The sequence below is a fragment of the Pituophis catenifer genome, unplaced genomic scaffold (assembly GCF_029215685.1).
Source record: "Pituophis catenifer annectens isolate HBS135680 unplaced genomic scaffold, rPitCat1.0.hap2 SCAF_2, whole genome shotgun sequence".
Classification (NCBI taxonomy): domain Eukaryota; kingdom Metazoa; phylum Chordata; class Lepidosauria; order Squamata; family Colubridae; genus Pituophis; species Pituophis catenifer.
The window spans coordinates 194,534,835-194,554,426 of NW_027256882.1; the positions used below are offsets into that span (position 1 = coordinate 194,534,835).

At 41.1% G+C, this 19,592-nt stretch overlaps 1 protein-coding gene across 1 annotated transcript in view; it reads left to right on the top strand.

Moving 5' to 3' along the window:
* Window positions 1-1,013: 1,013 nt before the first annotated feature.
* The window catches only part of ZYX (zyxin), a 23,652-nt gene continuing 5,073 nt past the window's right edge, over window positions 1,014-19,592 (top strand). The window contains exons 1-3 of the mRNA XM_070938454.1: window positions 1,014-1,187; window positions 7,848-8,125; window positions 18,753-18,943. Of these exons, the coding sequence (XP_070794555.1) occupies window positions 7,870-8,125; window positions 18,753-18,943 (447 nt within the window). The 5' untranslated portion in view covers window positions 1,014-1,187; window positions 7,848-7,869. The remainder of the gene's footprint in view (window positions 1,188-7,847; window positions 8,126-18,752; window positions 18,944-19,592) is intronic.

The window sequence follows — 19,592 nt, forward strand, 5'->3', positions numbered from 1 at the left end:
CCCCCCACCTTCTCCTTGATGCTAGGAAGATAAGAATGCAACCATTTTATAACTCAAACTGTGGGGGCTTTTTGTGTAGAAAGAACAAACGTCTTCACCATTTTTAAAAGGGAACTTCTGAGTCAGAAACTCTTGCAGCTGGTTTAGGGAGAAAGAGAGAGAGTGGGTGGGTGGGTGGAGAAGAAGCCAGGCAGACCCTGACTCATCAAAAGCAGCTTCTCGGAGCTTGGGGGCTCCAAAGGAAATGAAATCACTTCTGGAGGGAGAAAAAGGGGAGGGGGAAGCGAGGGTCCAGGAGGCAAACTCAAGATGAATTTTTCAATAAAGTTGAGAAGAGGGGAGCGGCACAAGTTGAAGAAAACCATACACTGGCGGGGGTGGGGGGAGGGTAAGGGGACGGGTGCCCCGCCCCAACGAGAGAAAAGTCGCGCATCAGGACTGGGACTAAAGAAAGAACGGAACAAAAGGGGAAGCACCGATAACCTATAAACGACTTTGTCCTTTTCATTCGGGCTACCGTCCTTTCTTCAGAATAAAAAAAGCTCTAAAACTCCCCCTCCCCCCCAGGCGGGTAAATGTTAATAGGATCGGGCGCTGCGCTGACGTTAAGTGAAGCCCAAGGGGACTTGCTTCTGCGCCAGCATGCCCAGTGAAACTCAAGGCGACGCCGACTTCCTAGGACTCCCGAGAGTCGCCCTGCGCAGGACTGCCTCCACTTCAGAGGAAGGGAGCCCAGTCAGAGTAGGTAGGACTGACCCTACACTAAAACGAGAGGCGAGCCGGATTCCTGGAAGAGCGGAAGCTTCGGTCCCGCTCAGCGCGCATCCCCCGCCCCCATTCCGTCGCCGGCCTCCCCGATTGCCACATTCCCCGAAGAGTGAGCTCAGCTGTTAGCTCAGCGCAGCCTCTCTCCTTTTATGGTCAAACGCTTGGGCAGGGGGAGGCTCTTTTCGGCAGCCTTGGGGCTCCAGCGGCTCGGCTTTCCTCCGCCCCATCCCCGCTTTGCTCAACTCCCCTCTTGGCAAGCCAGGCTGCTTAGAAAGTTGCGCTCGGGCCAGGCAGGCAAAGACGCCTGGCCACGGGCAAGCACCGCCAGGGGCTGCCATCTGCAGCGCCTCGCCTTCCGGAGAAGACGCAGAGCGCCTTCTAATCCCGCGGCACCCCGGAGCGGTCTTCGGCCCCTGAAGGTAAATTCGCCTTTCCCTGTGGAGGAGAGCTGGCTCTCGCCGCCGCGGGCTTGCTCCTCCATGGCTCTGCCTCGCGGCGCTTCCGAATGCCTGCCTGCTGCCTTGGGCTGGAGGGCGCGAGCGGCTCCCGGTCTTTCTCGGGGCCCTGATTGGTCATTCGGGGCTGAAATCGTCCACTTTGCCCTGGATGGCGGCTGGGCGTGCGTGCGTGCGTGCCTGCCTCCCCGTCGCGTGCAACAAGTTAGGCGAAGGTTATGCGAGAGGTGCGTTATGGAGCCGGGAGAGGCTGCAAGTACTTTTCCTGGAGAGTCCCCGGGGGTGGGGGTGGTGAGGAGTGGTGGGGTGCGCCTCAGCTCTGAAAGGAAGACTTGGCGTGGCTGGGGCCGAAAGAGAAGGATGGGATTCTGAGGAAAGGCGCCTCTCGGGAAATGTTGACAAATTGCGGGGCGCCCTCTTCTGACTTTCCTGCGACCCCTCCCCTGCTATGGGGCAGTATCCCCCGCAGCCGACTCCTCTTCTTTGTCTTGGAAAGTTCCGCCAGTCGGTGAAAGCTGAGTCGCGCGCTGGGAATTGTTGCCTGCTTTAAGCTCAACCAAGCCGGAGGGGGGTGGTGCAACCCCGCGCCCCCGAGCACTTTTCCAGATGTGTTTAGATAGCGGAAAGAATCTGCAAGTTTTTGTCGGGAGGGCAACTCTTGCGTGACTTGTGGGTCCTTCCTAGAAAGAGGGTTAGTGTTGCGGCTTGTTAAGCTTCCCCAGATTGTTTCTTTTCTCATTTTTGGGGCCGAGTTTTACAGCCGTCTCAATGTAAAAAAAAAATTAAAAAAAAATAATAAGTTGGGCTGAGCGACTTTTATCTACATACATGGTAAATACTGACATTCTCTGCAATCTTAATATAACTCTTGGTTTTTTTGCCCAGAACCTTTCTGCAGTCTCTGTCTTACTAACCAAAAAGGCACACGATTTAGCAATGAGAAGGAGTGGAGAGGAAAAAAAGGGAGCAGATGAAGAATTCAGGCAACATGTTCACAATGCTATTATTTATTACTACCCTCTTTCCACTGAGGACCATATGTGACTCTCCTGCTGCTCACATAATTACAATTTTTATATATCAGTATTGAAAATTCAGAAGTACAATTTAGTACAATCCCATCTCCAGTTTGTCATTAATCTAACTAGATCTACTGATCCTAGATCTTCTGGTCTCTGTTATTCCCAGATTGATTGAGGCAACAAAGTTGAATTGTTCGATCTTCAGGCATACCTCGCGAACTGCCAAGCCCACAATCTACATATGGCAGAATGACTTAGAACATTGGTAAACATCCTGCTTGACTGTCTGTGTCTACGAGAACCAGAGGTTTGTCATGCGTCCAACCAGAGACATAATCCATGACACACATGCTGTACTGTGGTTGATAGATCACAGGTTACAAAGTCTTGTCTAGGAAGCAGACACCAACCTGGATATGTCTGAGCCCTGAAGGCATCCTAAATTCTAGTAATGGAATTGGCTTGCATTTCCAAAACTCAACATATTAATTGAGAAGCTGTAATGTATTATAAATAGGGCTGTTACCAGAAAGGAACTGAAACTAGGAAGTTGTGCAAAAACATTTCAGTTTTAAAAACAAAGCCTTCACCCTTTTCCTTGGCCCTTAGTTACTGCATATTGAACATTTCCCAATCTAAAGAAAAGCCACAGTGTTTTTGTTTGTTTAAATGCCATTCTTCCTCCCAAAGGAGCCCAAAGCAATGCACAAATTTAAAATTATCCTTAATAAAATATTCCACCAGTGTCGGAAGATTGTAACACTACAACAATCAAAATTAAGTGCATTTATAAAATTAATATGTACTTGTAATAGCAAGCTATGTGGTAAGACTATGTAGTTCTGGAGTGGTTGTGCAATGAAGGACAACATGATCGTACAAGCAAATAGGCTATGACTCTTCAAGTGGAGTGGCGGTCAAAAGTAGAATGCTTTTATGTAGCAGACCCACTAGAAATCTTACTTTATAATATGGAGTTTGTTAGCGATATTAGACTCATTCTTTATTTTGGGTGGAGATGCTTATTATGAGTATGTATTCAGTGGTTGACCACTGGATACTTGAAACTGCACCGAAGCAGGATGGGTGGTCCAATCGTTTCTAGCGTGGTGTCCTTTGGAGTTTTTCTGACTATAACTCCACAGTCCCTTACGTGCTGATTGGGGCTAAAATGAAGTCCAGCATGTCTGAATGAGGAAGACTGGTATTGCTGAAACATTAACATCACTTTACTGTGTCAAATCAATATAAATATTGGAACTGATGAGGCCGATTGTTTCTAACACTTCTCATAAGCTGGGCATAAAGGCATTTAATATTTAAAGGGCAACTTCCCTGACTTGAGATGGTTTTTGCTGTTGTGTTTTTGTTACTATACCTCTAAAAATGAGAGAAATCCTTTGAAATCCTTCGATATATTTAATATTTCATTAGAAACTATTTTAACAGTTGTATGCATCTAAAAATTACACAGACTGGCTGCAGGAATCTTGTCGGCCCTTCCCACTTTTTTTCCTGCCTCTTTCTTGCAATCTCCCTTTTCTTTGCCAACAAACGAAACAAAAGGCATAAGGATTAGGAGTGAGCAATTAGCAATGAACATTTGGTGGGAGTGGTGAGGAAAGAAGGAAGAAAATGTTGAAAGTTATTGAAAAGAAGAATTCATGTAATATGCTTACAAAGCCAATTAAGGAAAGGGAGATACGCTATTGTCATATCTTCACTAAGGACCACTGAAGTTGCATTTTCCCATAATGTTTATATGTCAGTATTTAGAATATTATTTCTTGTTAAAGTAGCATTCTGCATTTCCAGCCTATCTAAGGGAACAATATAATTGCCGATGTGCTGCCCATTCACCTTTCAATGGATATTCAGATGTAATGGAATCTCTTCCTCCATCAGACCACGAAATCAAGGGTAACATAATGCCGATGAAAATTAAATAGAGTAGCTTTTTGTATAGCTTGTATGTTGGACCAACTCTTATGGAGGGGAATTTTTGTCTGTTTTTTAAGCATTTTGATAGAATTTGTTTGCTGTAATTCTCCATGGAAAGAATTCTTCAGGGAGGTGAAAACTCTTGAGGCTTTATCTTTCGTTTACTTTGAAAAAGGCAGAATTTGTATGAAGGAAAACTTCATTTTCAGTCTTTGGTGTGGTAGAAAGTATAGTACTTTTGTAGAAATACTAAGCAATTTAAAATGAGCTGCGCGTGCAGTTTGCACTGATTTGAAGGCAGTTTGTACTACTAAAAGGTATTCAACTTCCTCTCACTCTTTTAAACGCAAAGCTTTAATCTGGTTGACCAAAAGCCATTAAGGTAGTCATTGAACATTTTGTGGCCATCCTCCCAAATAGCTGTTCTAGAGCCTAGAGATACAATAACTGGTTAAGACTTGCTCACATGAGAAATACCGTATTCTCCCTTGCCTGTTACTTGCCCATGTGAATATTACAACTCACTCTTATGCTGGCTCTTGTTTGGTTTCTTAAGTACAATTGAACTCCTTTTATCAGATGACCTTGGAAATGGAGTGTCTCTTCAGAGACCAGTTTGCAAAATAAAGTGTTTGACTGGTGAAGGCAAAAACGTGCTGGTGAAGGCAAGAAAGGGGATAAGATGGGCAGGGCAGCTGCAATTGGAAAGCGGCTTGTTGTGGGGGAGAGTGAAGGAGTTAGAACAGCTGCTCATACTATGCGAGTGTCTTTCTGGGACAGCTGACAGTCTTTGTGTCAATGTTGAGTCTTTCCATTTATATGTAATCCGGTTCTGCCATCTCTTGGAAAATTGGTCAGATAAAGTCTGAAAAGTTGGTAAAGCAGAACCTTATGTTTAATGTAACCCAGGGGAAAAAATGATGTGGACTTTAATAATGAGCTCTATGACATTAAGTAGGATGAGGAGAGAAATGTTTACAGGTAAGGAAAAAGCCTTAGGACTTGAAGAGGAACTGCTTCTAATGCATTTTTTAGTGTTAGGAACTAATATGAGCTACACAAATACAAAGGCAGAGGCCAAAACAAGCAAGTTCCCATGTGTCAAATCCTAAAAAGGTCAGTGGAATGGTAACTATTCTGAGTTTTGAAGTCTAATAATCATGATTATAATCCTATAATGATCATATGCTTCGGCTTTTATGTTGCTTTTGGATCAGCCTTGAACCCAATTGAACCTAATGAATAAAGAAAGGCAGCTGGCTCAGCATGAAAACTGATTGAATTTGGGTTGGAATATAACAGCATCATTAATATTTTTCCCCATTCTGTTTATCTGGAAGATATGTTAAAGATATGTTATGGTGTTAAAGATATCTTCTTGCATCTTAAAATGATCTGATATAGATGTGGTTCCTGAGGGTGCAGTTCTAATAGTGGCGTAGACTGCATTTTCATCCTTTTGACTGGCTGGGTGTAAATGTACCAGTAAAATGAGGAATTTGCAATTCTTAATGAATAAAAATTGCCTCAAGTGTATATTAATAAGGCCCCTGGTAGTAAGATATGGTCTGTCAATTTCTGTGTATAGTTATTTAACAAATTTATATAGCTCTCCATGTACCAGTGGAATTCTGGGTGGTGAACAAATGGTACCTTATTTGTGGTAAAATATAATACATGATCATATCAATCAAAAAAGCGAAGTTGGGGCCACGGTAAAAATATCTTACCAAATGTTCCTACAAAATGTATTTCCTTCCACACATGCTGGGCTCCATTAACATCTGGAAAGTAAAATCTTCACAGCCCATCCAAATCCAGGGGAAAAGTTGATCCATAAGACAAGTACCATGGCAGAGAAAGCATACCTCTTGCTACCAGGTGACATTGCTTCACTGAGCATATCCTCTCTATTGGATGTAGTGGGATGGGCAAAAACTATTCCAGTTAGGCAGTAACTTGACCCCTTGCTACGTTAGGCTTTTAGCACTTTGAATTGCATCCCAAAGCCTATTGGGAGTCAGTACAAGTCAACACTACACATAGTGAATTCACTACACATGTTGTAGCATCCTGGACCAGCCAAAACTTCTGAATGCTTTTCAAGGGCAGCCCCATGTAGAGTGCATTGCAGTAGTCCATCTGAGAGGTGATTAGGGTACCAGTGTTCCTGAGCAGTGCCTCCAATCTAAGAATGAATAGAATTGGCACATAAGGTTGCAAAGGCTTTCCCGGCCATAGCTGCCCCTACTCTCTGAGCAGGAACCCCAGATGGTACAGGAGTGTTACCCATCCAGAATTAACAAGGAAACATTACTAAATGAGTTGGAAGGCCCACAATCCCATAGTCTTGTCAGGGATCAGGTGAAGGCTATTCTCCCTCCTCCAGACCTCCACGATCTCCAGGCACCTTGATAACATCACCTGGACACTGATATGTATACTCATATACACTATAACATACTGATAAAAAACCTTTTTTTAAAACTGCGGGCCTTTAAAAGAAACACCCTTCCCAGCACAGTTGCTGTGCTTTAAACTGCACAGGCAAGCATTTGATGTTTTAAAAGAGGATTAGTATTTTATTCGTGTAAATTGGTTTGTGCTTTAACTGCCTGGGAACAGTTGCCTGACATATTGCAAAGCAACCTTTTTTTTTTTTTAAAGAAAACTAAAAAAAAATTACCCATGTCAGGGTTGCAGCTGATAATTGGCTGCTCGCTGTGTGTGTCTTGGCTTCAGGAGCAGAAAAGCCCAACAGCAGGGCGTGCATGCTCTAGGGCAATCTCTCTGCTGCTCAGTCTGGGGAGGGAAGACTTGTGACTCCAGGAACGTGTCAGCACGGCTGGCTGGGTCTAGGAGCTGTTTCCTGTGTGGGTGGGTGGGGGAGTGGCAGCACTGATAGCTGAGAGGCAAGGATGCTGCCCGAGAACGCTTGTAACGGGAAGGACCAGACAGGACAGACCAGCTGCAGGACGGAGGAGGAGGGGGCAGCGGGGCTGACCGTGAATATCGGGAGCTCCAGGGGCTGCCTCACAGATGCCAACGCCATGGAGACAGACAGGTTTCCTTTTGTTCTTCTATCTGTTGCCAAATTGCCTTTGTCTTGACCAGCCAGTGCCTTGAGGTGAAACAAAACAGAGGAGACAGCAAGCAGAGAGAAGAGTGTGGAAGGGCACGAAGGAAGGAGGAGGTGGACAATTTGTTATCTGCGTTAAAATGGGTAGAAATGCGGAGCATCGTCCTCTTAAACCCTATGCCGTAATGTGCACAGATCCCTATTCTCTCTTGCACGCAGCTGCATTGACTCCCAAGCATGCCTCGTAAGAGGGGAACCTATCCTTTGAGGCATGTGGTTTCTTCTGTGGCATTTACCCATCTTTCCCCATGTGACAGAGCTTAGGTTATTCCCAAAATATATGCAAGGAGGAAGTTCAGGCCTGGCTGTTCTCTCGCCCTAATCGGAGTCTGAGGCTTATCTACAGTTTGGACCTTGTTCATTTGTTCCTTGCATCCTGCTTGCCTCTGCCCTTCATTTTTAACACCCCCCCCTTTCCCTTTCCATCTACTCTCATTCATCCTTCGGGCACCAGACTCCATGCCACTTCGGCCTTGTTCCTGACTGATACGAGGGTTTTTCTTCCTTGCTCTCCTTATCTAGGTCCTGTGTCACCCTCAGCAAGATGGCTTCATCCGGCGCCCCAGGAACTCGCATGACCTCTACTGTCAGCATCAACATCTCCACTCCAAGCTTCTACAGCCCCCAGAAAAAATTTGCACCCGTCGTTGCTCCCAAGCCCAAAGTGAATCCCTTCAAGGCTGCTGGACCGATTCCGGAAAATGCTTCTGAGCAGAGGCTGCCTCCGGCTGCTGGAGCATGTGCCCAGATAGGAAAAGTGGGGGAGATCCCCATAGCTGTGACTTTTCCCCCAGCAGAAGGTAAGTCATCCTTGTTGTCTTCTGGGAAAAGCAAAGGATGCTCAGTCAAAGGACAAGATGGAAAGGTGGCAGTGGTCGGGGTGTTGTGGTGGTGGTGGTGGGAGGAGGAAATGGCTCACAATCACATCGAAGTTGTAGCTTCCAGGTTAGAAGAAGGTGTGGATCTCTATTTAAAAAAAAGTGGAATAATCTCAGTGAGGGTGTGGCTGCCAGAACTTTGCTGAATAAAGAATGAGAAAGCAATCTCAAACAGGAGAGTTGAGGGATGACTCTCCATGATTTGCCTCTGAATCATCTGGAATATTATATCCCTCAATGGAACAATGCTAGGCTGGTGGGAGGAGCATCAGATAACTATCCTGCTGGGGTTGAAGGCAACTGTCTTCATCAGAAACTTAACAAGTGGCCTTGGGCTAATTGTGGATTCTTAATTTGACTGTCTCTCTTCCTTGTTCACAGTGGTAATAAATGAATGTGATGTAATGTTGAAGCATCTATTGATAGAGTTCTACCACAAGTTTCAAAAAATAGTTTAAAATTCTGGTTCTGGAATGCTGCCAAGAGATGCTTGAATTATAGAGGAGAGAGGGTATATGTGGATGTCCTTCAATTTGCCTTCCTAATTCTAGATTGCAACTATTTGGTACAAACTGTACATGTAGAGAGAGAGATTAATTATTGTATAGGTCAGCAGTCTGCATCATTCCCCAAATCATCAGGGCTCTCCCTATTTAGGGAAAAAGTTAAGCCTTAAAACAGTTAAGTTTTGTGGAGACTTAAGTTCCATGTAGAGTTAAGGCTCTGGGAGGTTAAATACAACTGTATTTTGAATTTACTTCTCCCAGCCTCCTCAAAAACCTTTGGGTACGCTTTCTGCAGCCTTCAGATATGGGTGCAGCAGTGGTGGGAGTCTATTTCAAATTTTTAAATTTATATTTGAAACCAAGTTCATATTTGGAGAGCAAAAGTCCAGAGCCAGTTTTATTTAAATAAGTATAAGTATAATTTTATTTCTATACCGCCCTTCTCCCGAAGGACTCAGGGCAGTGTACAGCCTATTTAAAAACACAAGACAAACATCAATTAAAAATTTAAAATTATTAAATAAATTCGGCTCGATTTAAAACCCCAGAAATTTAAAATACCCCAATTTAAAATTATTATGTTGATAACCCGGCCTGGCGGAACAACAGGGTCTTCAGTGCACAGCGAAATACCCGGAGGTCGGAGATCTTACGTATTTCCGGGGGCAGTTCATTCCACAGGGCTGGGGCTCCCACAGAGAAGGCCCTCCCCCTGGGTGTCGCCAGCCGACATAACTTGGCTGACATATATAAAATAAGACATTTTAATTTACTTGTACTTTTTTGTTTGCATACCTTCCTTTGTTGTCATAGTTGTTTTAACCCCTTTTCCTAGACCTACTTAATAAATTATAGGTAGTCCTCAACTTACGACCATAACTGAGCCCAAAATTTCCATTGCTAAGCAAGACAGCTGTTAATAGAGCTTTACAACCTTTCTTGCCACAATTCTTAAGTGAATGACTGCACTTGTTAAGTGAATCTGGCTTCTCCATTAACTTTGCTTATTAGAAGTTTGCAGAAGGTGATCACATAACCCCAGGACTCTGCAACTGTCATAAATACCTGCCAGTTGTCAAGTGCCTGAATTTTGATCATGTGACCACTGTAAAAAAAGTCACTTTTTTCAGTGCCATTGTAACTTTGAATTCACTAAACGAATGGTTGTAAGTCGAAGACTACCTGTATTGTTGACTAAGTCATTTTCTTTGTTTTCTTTCTTTCCTTCAGCTCCACATTAAGAATGTTCTTGTCCAGGGGTGTCAAACACAAGCCCTGGGGGCCAGATCTGGCCCGCGGGGTGATTAGATCTGACCTGTGGGGCTGCCCTGGAAGCAGCTAAGAACTGGCGCGCAGTGCCTCTGCCAGTGAAAACAGAGTGAAAGCTCTGTTTTCGCTGGCAGAGGGTTGCCAGAGGCCATCGCAGCCAAATATGGAGCTCAGGAGGGATACATGCACCTCCCCCACTCCGTTTTCGCTGGCAGAGGGTTGCAGGAGGCTGTCGCAGCCGAAAACGGAGCTTGAGAGTCCGTTTTCGCTGGCAGAGTGCTCGGGCTACCACAGGCGCTCCCGACAGGAGTGACATCAAGCTGGCCATGCCCACCCCGGCCCCCCAAGGTCAAACACAACCCTGATGCGGCTATCAATGAAATCGAGTTTAACACACCTGTTCTTGTCTAACGGAGGGCTTTCTAGTCCTTTGTCTTTTTAAAAATGCCTTTAAGTAGGATACTGTCTTCATTATTTGGTTTCCAATACCCTTGGAATTCAAGTCGCTTATTTTTGCCCTAGTAAAGTTGGCAGACTCCCAACAGCATGTCCTTGACTTGACTCTATAGCTGAGCTTGGGTAGTATTAAAATTCTTTCTCCGACTATAAAAAAGAAGTATACATATACTTTCATCTCATCTGAGGAAACTTAAGAAAACGTGTGCTGAATGAAACCCTAGTTTCTTCCTCAGCCCTTCTGTGGAGAGGCACATTTGAGGTCTTCAAACGCACAGACACACACGTACACATGCGCACGTGTGTGTGTGTGTGTGCAAAAATAAATGCCTTTGCTATTTACTAGTATAATTGAATATGCCAGAATAATATTTGATCCTTGAGATGTCACAGCTCCTATGGTTTTTCAATTAGTACACCTGCTCTATTTAAATCCCTGGGCTTGTATCCCAAACCTAGCTTTTGTATAATTTTTGCCTCTTCAGCCTAAGGCAGATAGCATGAATATGTTTGTTTTTCATATTCATACTCTGTTATTGCTGATGGGATCTCTCTGGAAGCACATTGACATTTTAATTATAAAATACTCTTGGGATATCTGCATGTGAAAAAAGTCAATAGGACAAACTAGCATTATTAGTAATTAATGACTTTGTTATCTTTCTAATCAGTGAATAGTTGAAATCCAAGGGACGGTTCCTCCTCAGTCCCAGTTTCCTTTAATGGGAGTTAGGAAGGGCAGAGAGAAATATTGTCAAATTGGAGGGAGAACAATAGTGCTTTATGGATACAGAACTCGGGCATCTAGGAAGGCTAGAGAGGCAACGGAAACCAGATACAGAAGTGGTTAATGTTTCCATAATGGGGATGACCTAGCATTTGCACACAATGATAAGCCAAATAAAGAATCAACCCTGCCTTATTAACCTAGCACTACTAAGAGAGTATTTATTCATGATTAAGGCATTATTCTGGCTTACAATTGCATGAACAAGAAAACTAGACTTGATTGTTTCCTCTAGGTTTAACCAAGTTAATAGAAAATTCACTTTCTCTTTTCCTAGTCTAGAACTGCTCAAAAATTCATTAGCTTGACGTAGCAGAACCTGTTTTGTTCATTCATGACTAGAAATATTTGGCCCCTAAAAACATCTGGTTTTGATCCCTACTTGGGGGGGTGGGGGAGTAAGTAAAATAACAAGATAATTGTATAAATGCCAGAAAGAATACCACTCCTAGTGCAAAAGAGTTAGATGGCACCTTGAATCACATTTCAGCAATAGTTTGGATAATCTATAGGTTAAATGATAACATTGTTCCTGAACTGCAATGGAAACTTTACGCTTTACAATATTTGAGGGGATCCTACTGTACAATGACGAGTGGGTCAAACTGTTTTCCAAAACACCAAAAAGCAAGACAATGGATAGAAACTAACCAATCAGAGAAGCAACCTAGAACTAAGGAGAAATTTCCTAACAGTAAGAGCAATCAACCAATGGAACAACATGCATTCAGACATGGGTGCTACATCACTGGAGACTTTCAAAAAAAGACTGGACAATCATTTTTCCAAAATGATACAGGGTCTCCTACTCGAGCAGAGGGTTGGATTAGAAGTCCTTCAAGGTCCCTTCCAACTCCATTATTCTATGTCCTCTGTTCACTTGCAAGTTACTTGCATTCAGACGATTAGGAGAGTGGAGAAAAGTCTTATTTTATGCTTTTATCCTATCTTTGATTGGGTCTGCAATTCTAAAATCACTTGGTCTAAACAAATGCCACGATTTTAGTTCCTGGTCAACTGGCATAGAATCGGGCCTTGCAACAGGCTTGGTTGTTTGGTTGATTTTCGTATAGCCCATCAGCATGATATTCAAATAGTAGATACATAAAAAAAAATGGCTCAAAAGTATTGGAAAGATATACACAGGCAATTTTGGTATTTAATTAATTAATTTAAATTTGAAATAAAACCACATTTTTTCCTACTAGGTATAATTCTAGAAAAAAATCAACAAGAAGAATCACATTTTAATGAAATAAACACCTACATCTGCTAGAATAAATTTTGCCCATTACTGGAAAAAATATAATTCTGACAATATCTGATTGGGAACTTAAATGTGGAGAATAAGCAGCAGTGGCAAAACTAACAGTATATATTCACAACAGAACCTTAAACAAATTTAAGCAAGAATTGTTCCCATACATAATAATATACATCATGTAGCATGGCAAATACAAACATTTACAGTTTGGCTTCTTTGGGGGACCAACCAAATGTTTTATAAAAGCTGTAAATTAGCAGAAGCACAAAAAAGGGGAAAATCAGAAACCAAATAATCCTTTTCTCTTTTTCCATTCTTCCCCTTCCCCCTTTTTATCTTTTTAAAAAAACTATTGGCATTTTAATTGTTGTCAAATTTGCTTTGTTTATCTTCATTATATTGGTATGCCACTTGGTTTAGATTTTAGTCCTGCTGACTGTTGAATTGATTTCAAGGACTATAATTCCTACATCACTTAGCATTCAGAGTAGACAAATTCATCTTCCTTTGTTCTTGAACCTTTCATCCCAAAAGAACAGATTGGGATTAAGTGTGCCAATTTAGCATCTGTACTTAATTGCAAGAGTTCCTAGAATTCAGATTTTTTTTTCTTTTATTTGAATCGTGGTATTATGGATCTTGATAATATCTTTTCTGTAATTTTGATTTTGGGTGAGGGAAGGGTTATGAAGATAATCAGTTTGGGCTGTGAGACTGTGAAAGGCCATCAATTAAACCTTGCTTTTCTCAACTGCTAAGTAAAAATTGGCCTTGTCACACTTGTAAATTTGAACATCTGATTTATTATTTGTGATATTTATAATCCATCTCAATCCCAGCAGATTCTGGGTGGGGTGCACAGATTAATGGAATACTGCCTCCTTTCCAAAAGTCTTGGAGTATTATATTAATTTGCGAGCCCTACCCAGAATTTTCTGGGATTGGGTCAGATTATAAATACTGCAAATATTAAATGAGGTGGTAAAGGAATTGGAACTGAGCCCTGAAGTCACTTGCCCATCAGTAATGACCAAAACATGCATAATCCAAGCAAGAACATTGTCACTGTGGGTAGATCCAACCTAGTTGAAAGCTTCTGTTTGGTTTGATATGGGGGATAATTTTGGGCTTTATATGTTAGCAAAAATTTAACTTCGCCTGAGAAATAAAGAATATATTGCCTTGTTTTTCCCAAAGAAGAAGAAATGGTGCTTGGGCATAAAAGTTTTTATTAGCTCAGTTCTGCAATCTCATTTCCTCCAAAGTGTGAGATAGGCAGCTGCTAACCAACATCTGGAACTTGGGCTCTTTTCCTCTGGAGCCGTCATTAGTCCTTGTCCTTCTCTTATGCATTGACTTGGCTGTTTCTTCTCCCAGGAGAGACAATGCACAACATTTCTTTGGTCTGCTCTTCCTTGGCTTTACTTCAGGAAGATAATAGTATTGTTGCATAATAAATAGGAAAACTGTCTTCACTATTGAAGGAAGCAAGAGGGGGGGAATTTTAATACATGCATGTACATATATACATATATGAATGTATTCCACCTTTACTATTTTATAAATGACTCAAGGTGGGGAACATAGGCAATACTCTTCCCTCCTTCTATTTTCCCCATAACAAAAGCCCTGTGAGATGAGTTGGGTCAAGAGAATGTGACTGGCCTAAGGTCACCCAATAAGATGGGACCAGAACTCATAGTCTCCCAGTCTCTGGCTTGGTTCTTTAGAGCTCTGCAACTTCTTTGTTTGCATAAATGAATATGAATTTGTCTACTTACTAATTTTTGCTATCATTAAACTTTAGTCCTATTTTTTTAAGCCACTGTTTAAATTGCCAATCAGGTCTTTCGATAGGAAATATTATGTAAGAAGACGAGAAGGGGAAAAAAAGCTAAAATATCCCTATATACTGCTTCCCAGTGCTTCCCAGTCCTCTCTAAGTGGTTTACAGAGTCAGCATATTCCCCCCCAACAATCTGGGTTCTCAGTTTATCGACCTTGGAAGGATGGAAGGCTGAGTCAACCTTGAGCCTGAACTGCAGGCACCCAGCAGTCAGCAGAAGTACTGCATTCTAACCACTGCGACAATATTATCTTAAGATAGTATTCTATATACATATAGATATACATATATATATATATGTCTTTTTCTTTTTCAATATATATATATATATAGAATAGTACAAGTAATTAAAAAGTAAATAATAGCGGTATCAATTAGTTTAGTTTAGTTTATTATATTTGTATACCGCCCTTCTCCCAAAGGACTCAGGGTGGTGAACAGCCATGATAAAACAACATACAAGACAAAATTTTAAAAACATATTAAAACAATTCAATCTTTGGCCAAAATTAAAACTTCCAATTAAAACCATATTAAACCACTTTAAAACCCAATTTAAAATCATTTATCCTGTCAGACCGGCTTGCTGAAATAATAGGGTCTTCAGAGCATGACAGAAGGCGCAGAGGTCGGGGATCCTTCGTATGTCCGGGGGCAATTCATTCCATAAGTTTATAAGAAATTAAATAACTAAATTTGAAGGTAGTAGAAAAAAGTGAGTTAGTAATTAAAAAACACAGGAACACAGAAGAACAATTAAAACCAAACAGAATACTTTACTTTTATGATATTGTGGAAGAATTTTACTAGAAGTTTAACAATGTCAACCACAGCAACAGTAGTTAAAAAGGGGGGGAAACCTATTACTAACCCCCCATCCATGGCATCCATGGCTTCTCCCTCAAACCAACGGTCAATAGAAAATACGTTGGGGAAAGAAAAAGATAAAAGAGAACTGACAATGAATAGTATGGAAAGTATGCACCATTTCTCAAGGAAACTTTGGGAGAATGCTTAACGCATTGTAAGCCGCCCTGAGTCTCCGGAGAAGGGCGGCATATAAATTAAAGCAAATATATATATGGAAATTGAACAGATCTCAACTGGCAGGTGATAGAAGCGCAGCATTTCAGATCTAACTGTAGGCCAGAACTTAGAGGATGGCAGAGTTCCATATTTCTGAGATAGCATTGATTAGCATTGATCAGACAAATTTTAAACAGTAGCAGCAGTTCCTTACTATTTTATATGTCCAACTAAATAAAAATGTGAAATCATAAATATATATGAGTTTATGGTATTCAGCATATCTAGAAAATGGCAGGTTAGGAAGGCTGGTTTATGGTGTATGTTGCAATTTTCTTTGCAATAAGGTATTTCTTTGCAGATCAATCTTTGTGATCCTTGTAAGTCCATGGGTGATGGTGTCAGTTTGTTTAGCTAAATATATGAATAAGCGGAAGTGAAACAGTCACTCAAGAATCATTGTTTGAGGCATCTTAGTGTGTAGCGGTGGTTTTGTTTCCCTATTTTTTCTTTCTTTCTTGCCTTCAGTTATCAAATATGTCCAGTGACATTGAGCTGAAAAAACGGTAAAAGATCAGAGAAAAAGAGTGGATAGTAATTGATGGGACTTGAATAGATAAAAGTGTATGATTTGGTAGGAAAATCTGTGCCCTTTTTTCAAACTTGGGACACAGTAAGGGACAGAGCAAGAATCCTGGTCCTTCCCCAAATTGCTTCGTTTCAGAAAATGTAAGAAATGTTTTTTCTTCGTCCAAAAAAGTGAATTACAGGTAGTCCTCGACTTACAACAATTCATTTAGTGACTGTTCAATGTTAAACGGCACTGAAAAAAGTAACTTATGGCCATTTTTCACGCTTAACAAGCATTGCAGCATCCCTATGGTCACGTGATCAAAATTCACCCACTTGGCAAGTGACTCATATTTATGATGATTACAGTGTCACAAGGTCATGTGATCCCCTTAGGGGGCCTTCTGACAAGCTAAGTCAAGAGGGAAGCCAGATTCACTTAACACCATGTTACTAATTTAACCACTGCAGTGATTCACTTAACAACTGTGGCAAGAAAGGTCATAAAATGGGGCAAAATTAACAACTGTCTCACTTAATTAACAGCAGAAATTTTGGGCTTAATTGTGGTCACACGTCAAGGACTACATGTATAGAAACAAGGACTTAGTGCCACAGAAGCTTGGTCTCCCAAGTGCTGCTTCTACTTCTCTCACAAATAGTAACCATTCACTTCCATGTGAAGAAATAAACCATGCAAACTGAAACCATCATTGAGGGTGGAGTGATTTCTAGCACCAAGGATTTCCAAATTTAGAGAATTGAAAGTCCTGCAATGTACAGAATTCTGCCCAGTTTAGGTTTTTATTACAGTAAAATCAGACTTCTGGGAACTGATGAAGAGTGTCGATTGTTCTGTTACTCTCTGCTTTCTATTTATAGAAGAAGGTTCCTGTAACAATAATTGGGTGGCTATTTGGAAAGCCCTTGAGATGTTCTGTGTGATGGTGTGTCTGTGTCTGTCTTTGTCTATTCTAGGCTCTTTACAAGGGTGAAGGTGCTCTTCTGACCAGGTCATTTTGTCTCTTTTCTCTGGTAGTTGTGGCTCTAATTTAGCACAATCCATTGCAAGAAAGTATGCTATTTGTCCCCAAATAGGTGACAAGCAAATAGGCAAGGGTGATTTGTCTCTCAGAATGACACTGGAATGTAGACTATCTTGTCCTGCTGATATTATGGTATGTGGTGTCCATTTCTGGGGCTTCCTGGAGTGCCTGAATTTTCTTTTTCAGGCTGTGTTGAATATCAGAGATCCTTGTAAAGATGTAAGGCACTATTAAAGGTCCCCCACTCCCCACATATACATTATTGAAAAAAAAAAAAAAACAACCAAAAAAAAAAAAACAAACCAACAACCAAAAACCCCCACCCCATTCTTCTCCCTTAGCTATTCCCATAACAGTACTGAGATGTTGCTCAGAATCTCCAGAGGTTGAGATGTGTATACGTGTGCTCTCAAAAGATGGAAACTACTACTGGAATATTTTTACAGAGTCCTGTAAAGTTAATTTTCAACATTTTATTCATCAGTTTGTAGGCGATTGTAGGGCAATTGAAAGGTTCGAGAACTAGTAAACAATACAAGTTGTCTTCAATTTACCACCACAATTGAGCCCAAATTTTTTGTTCCTAAGTGAAATAGTTGTTAAGTGAATTTTGCCCAATTTTATGACCTTTCTTGCCTTTCTTGTTAAGTGAATCACCACAGTGCTTAAGTTAGTAACACATTTGTTAAGTGAATCTGGCTTCTCCTTTGACTTTGCTTGTCAAAAGTTCCCAAAAGATGATCACATGATCCTGGGTCACTGCAACCGTCATAAATATGAACCAGTTGCCAAGCATCTGGATTTTGATTACATGACCATGGGGATGTTGCAAGGCTGTAAGTGTGAAAAATGGTCATAAGTCACTTTTTGCAGTGAGATTGTCACTTTGAACAGTCACTAAATGAACTATTGTAAGTCAAGGACTATTTGTAATTTTGTTAAGATGCTTAAAATAGTTGGATTTCAAGCATATGGAAATATTGCACAGTTGCCTAAACTAAGTAAAACTGTAACAGAACATAATAATAATAAAAAAAACAAAAATATCTTGATATGAATTAACATTCTTGAAAAAATGTTTTGGAAGCATAAATCCAGTTTTGGCAAGCGTTCAACTTTTTAAATCCTGTAGTATTCTCTGTTCATGCTATTATCAAGATCTGATTTTTCAAAGGAATGTAAGTGTACAATATATCTATGTTCTATGTGTGTAATATGCTATCAGATCTGGGCTGCAGAAATCTGGATGGCATCGATGGCAGTAAAGTATTAAAAAAATAACAATCCCTTCTTTATTCCCATCTAGAGGTAATCTGGATTTTTGCAGCTTGCAATTACTAGATAGCTGTATGTTTGTTTGTTTGTTTGTTTGTTTTTTAAATCAGAGGTAAATTGCTTTCCCATTACATATATTTTGTAATTCTGAACTATTTTTATAACATTATATTGGTTAAATGTTTCTCAAGTAACATATTTTACTATACATGAAGATATGGTTCAATATCTGATCCACTTTCAATTGCTGAAAGTGGATCAGCCTTCCCCCAGCTATGTTCTTTCTAAATCTGCTGGATCAAAACTTCCTGGATAACATTGAAGGCATCGTTTCATAATGATGAGAACTGAAGTCTGATAGAACTGCTTGACTCTTCTTTGTTGTATCACTCTAGTGTGTCTGCTTTTGCTGCTAAGGGGAATGCAACCCTTTTTTTTGTAGCCATTGTGGTATATAATTAGGGATGGGCTATGCTAATCCTTCACGCTTCTTGTTCTCTGCAGAATTTCCTTTGCCACCACCGCCGCCTCCAGGAGAAGAGATAGTGGTGGTCCCAAACAACAATGCATTTCCTCCTCCACCTCCTCCATTTGAGGAACCATTTCCCCCTGCTCCAGAAGAGGTCTTTCCTTCCCCTCCTCCTCCTATGCTGGAGGAAGAACCCATGTTTCTGGGTGGCTTGCCTGTTTCCCAGGTGAGTCTCATATAAGATAATGAACAGCAGGGAAAGACATATTGGGGAACTATTTTTCCATAGTTATTTTGTTCCTACTATGCTTTAGATGTTTGGGCTCCGCTGTGTGCTGAGGCAGAATCTAATAAATGAGCAGAAAGTCCCAAGGATGTCTAAATGGACATGTCTGTTAAAATGAAGTGAGAAAGAAAGGGGATATGTTTGTAAGCAAAGCATGTGCTCCCTCCAATATTCCTTATGCTCTGCAATAATTAAAATGGAATTTTAATTGCAGTTCTGCATGAGTTTTTAAATGTCTTTGGATACATCTGTACTTTGTGCAGATACACATTGCATAGTTTATTTATAGTAGTGGTGCGGTGTTTTCTTCAACCATACACATATTTCTGGAACTTGTGGGGGAAAAGGAAACCTTACATGCTGAATGATTGTCCCCTAAACAATAGCAAGCATCTGAGATTTAATCTGGTGTTGGCCACATCCTTCAACCATCTCTTGAAATGGGGCTTTGACTCTGTGGAAGCAATGAGAATTAAGAATGAATTGCTCATTATTAGGACTCCTCCTTGGCAATCTTTCCCTTTTGTTCTGTGGTTGTGTAGTTGTATTGACTAGTGTTGACTGACATAGTGGTTTATGGGTTTGGTAA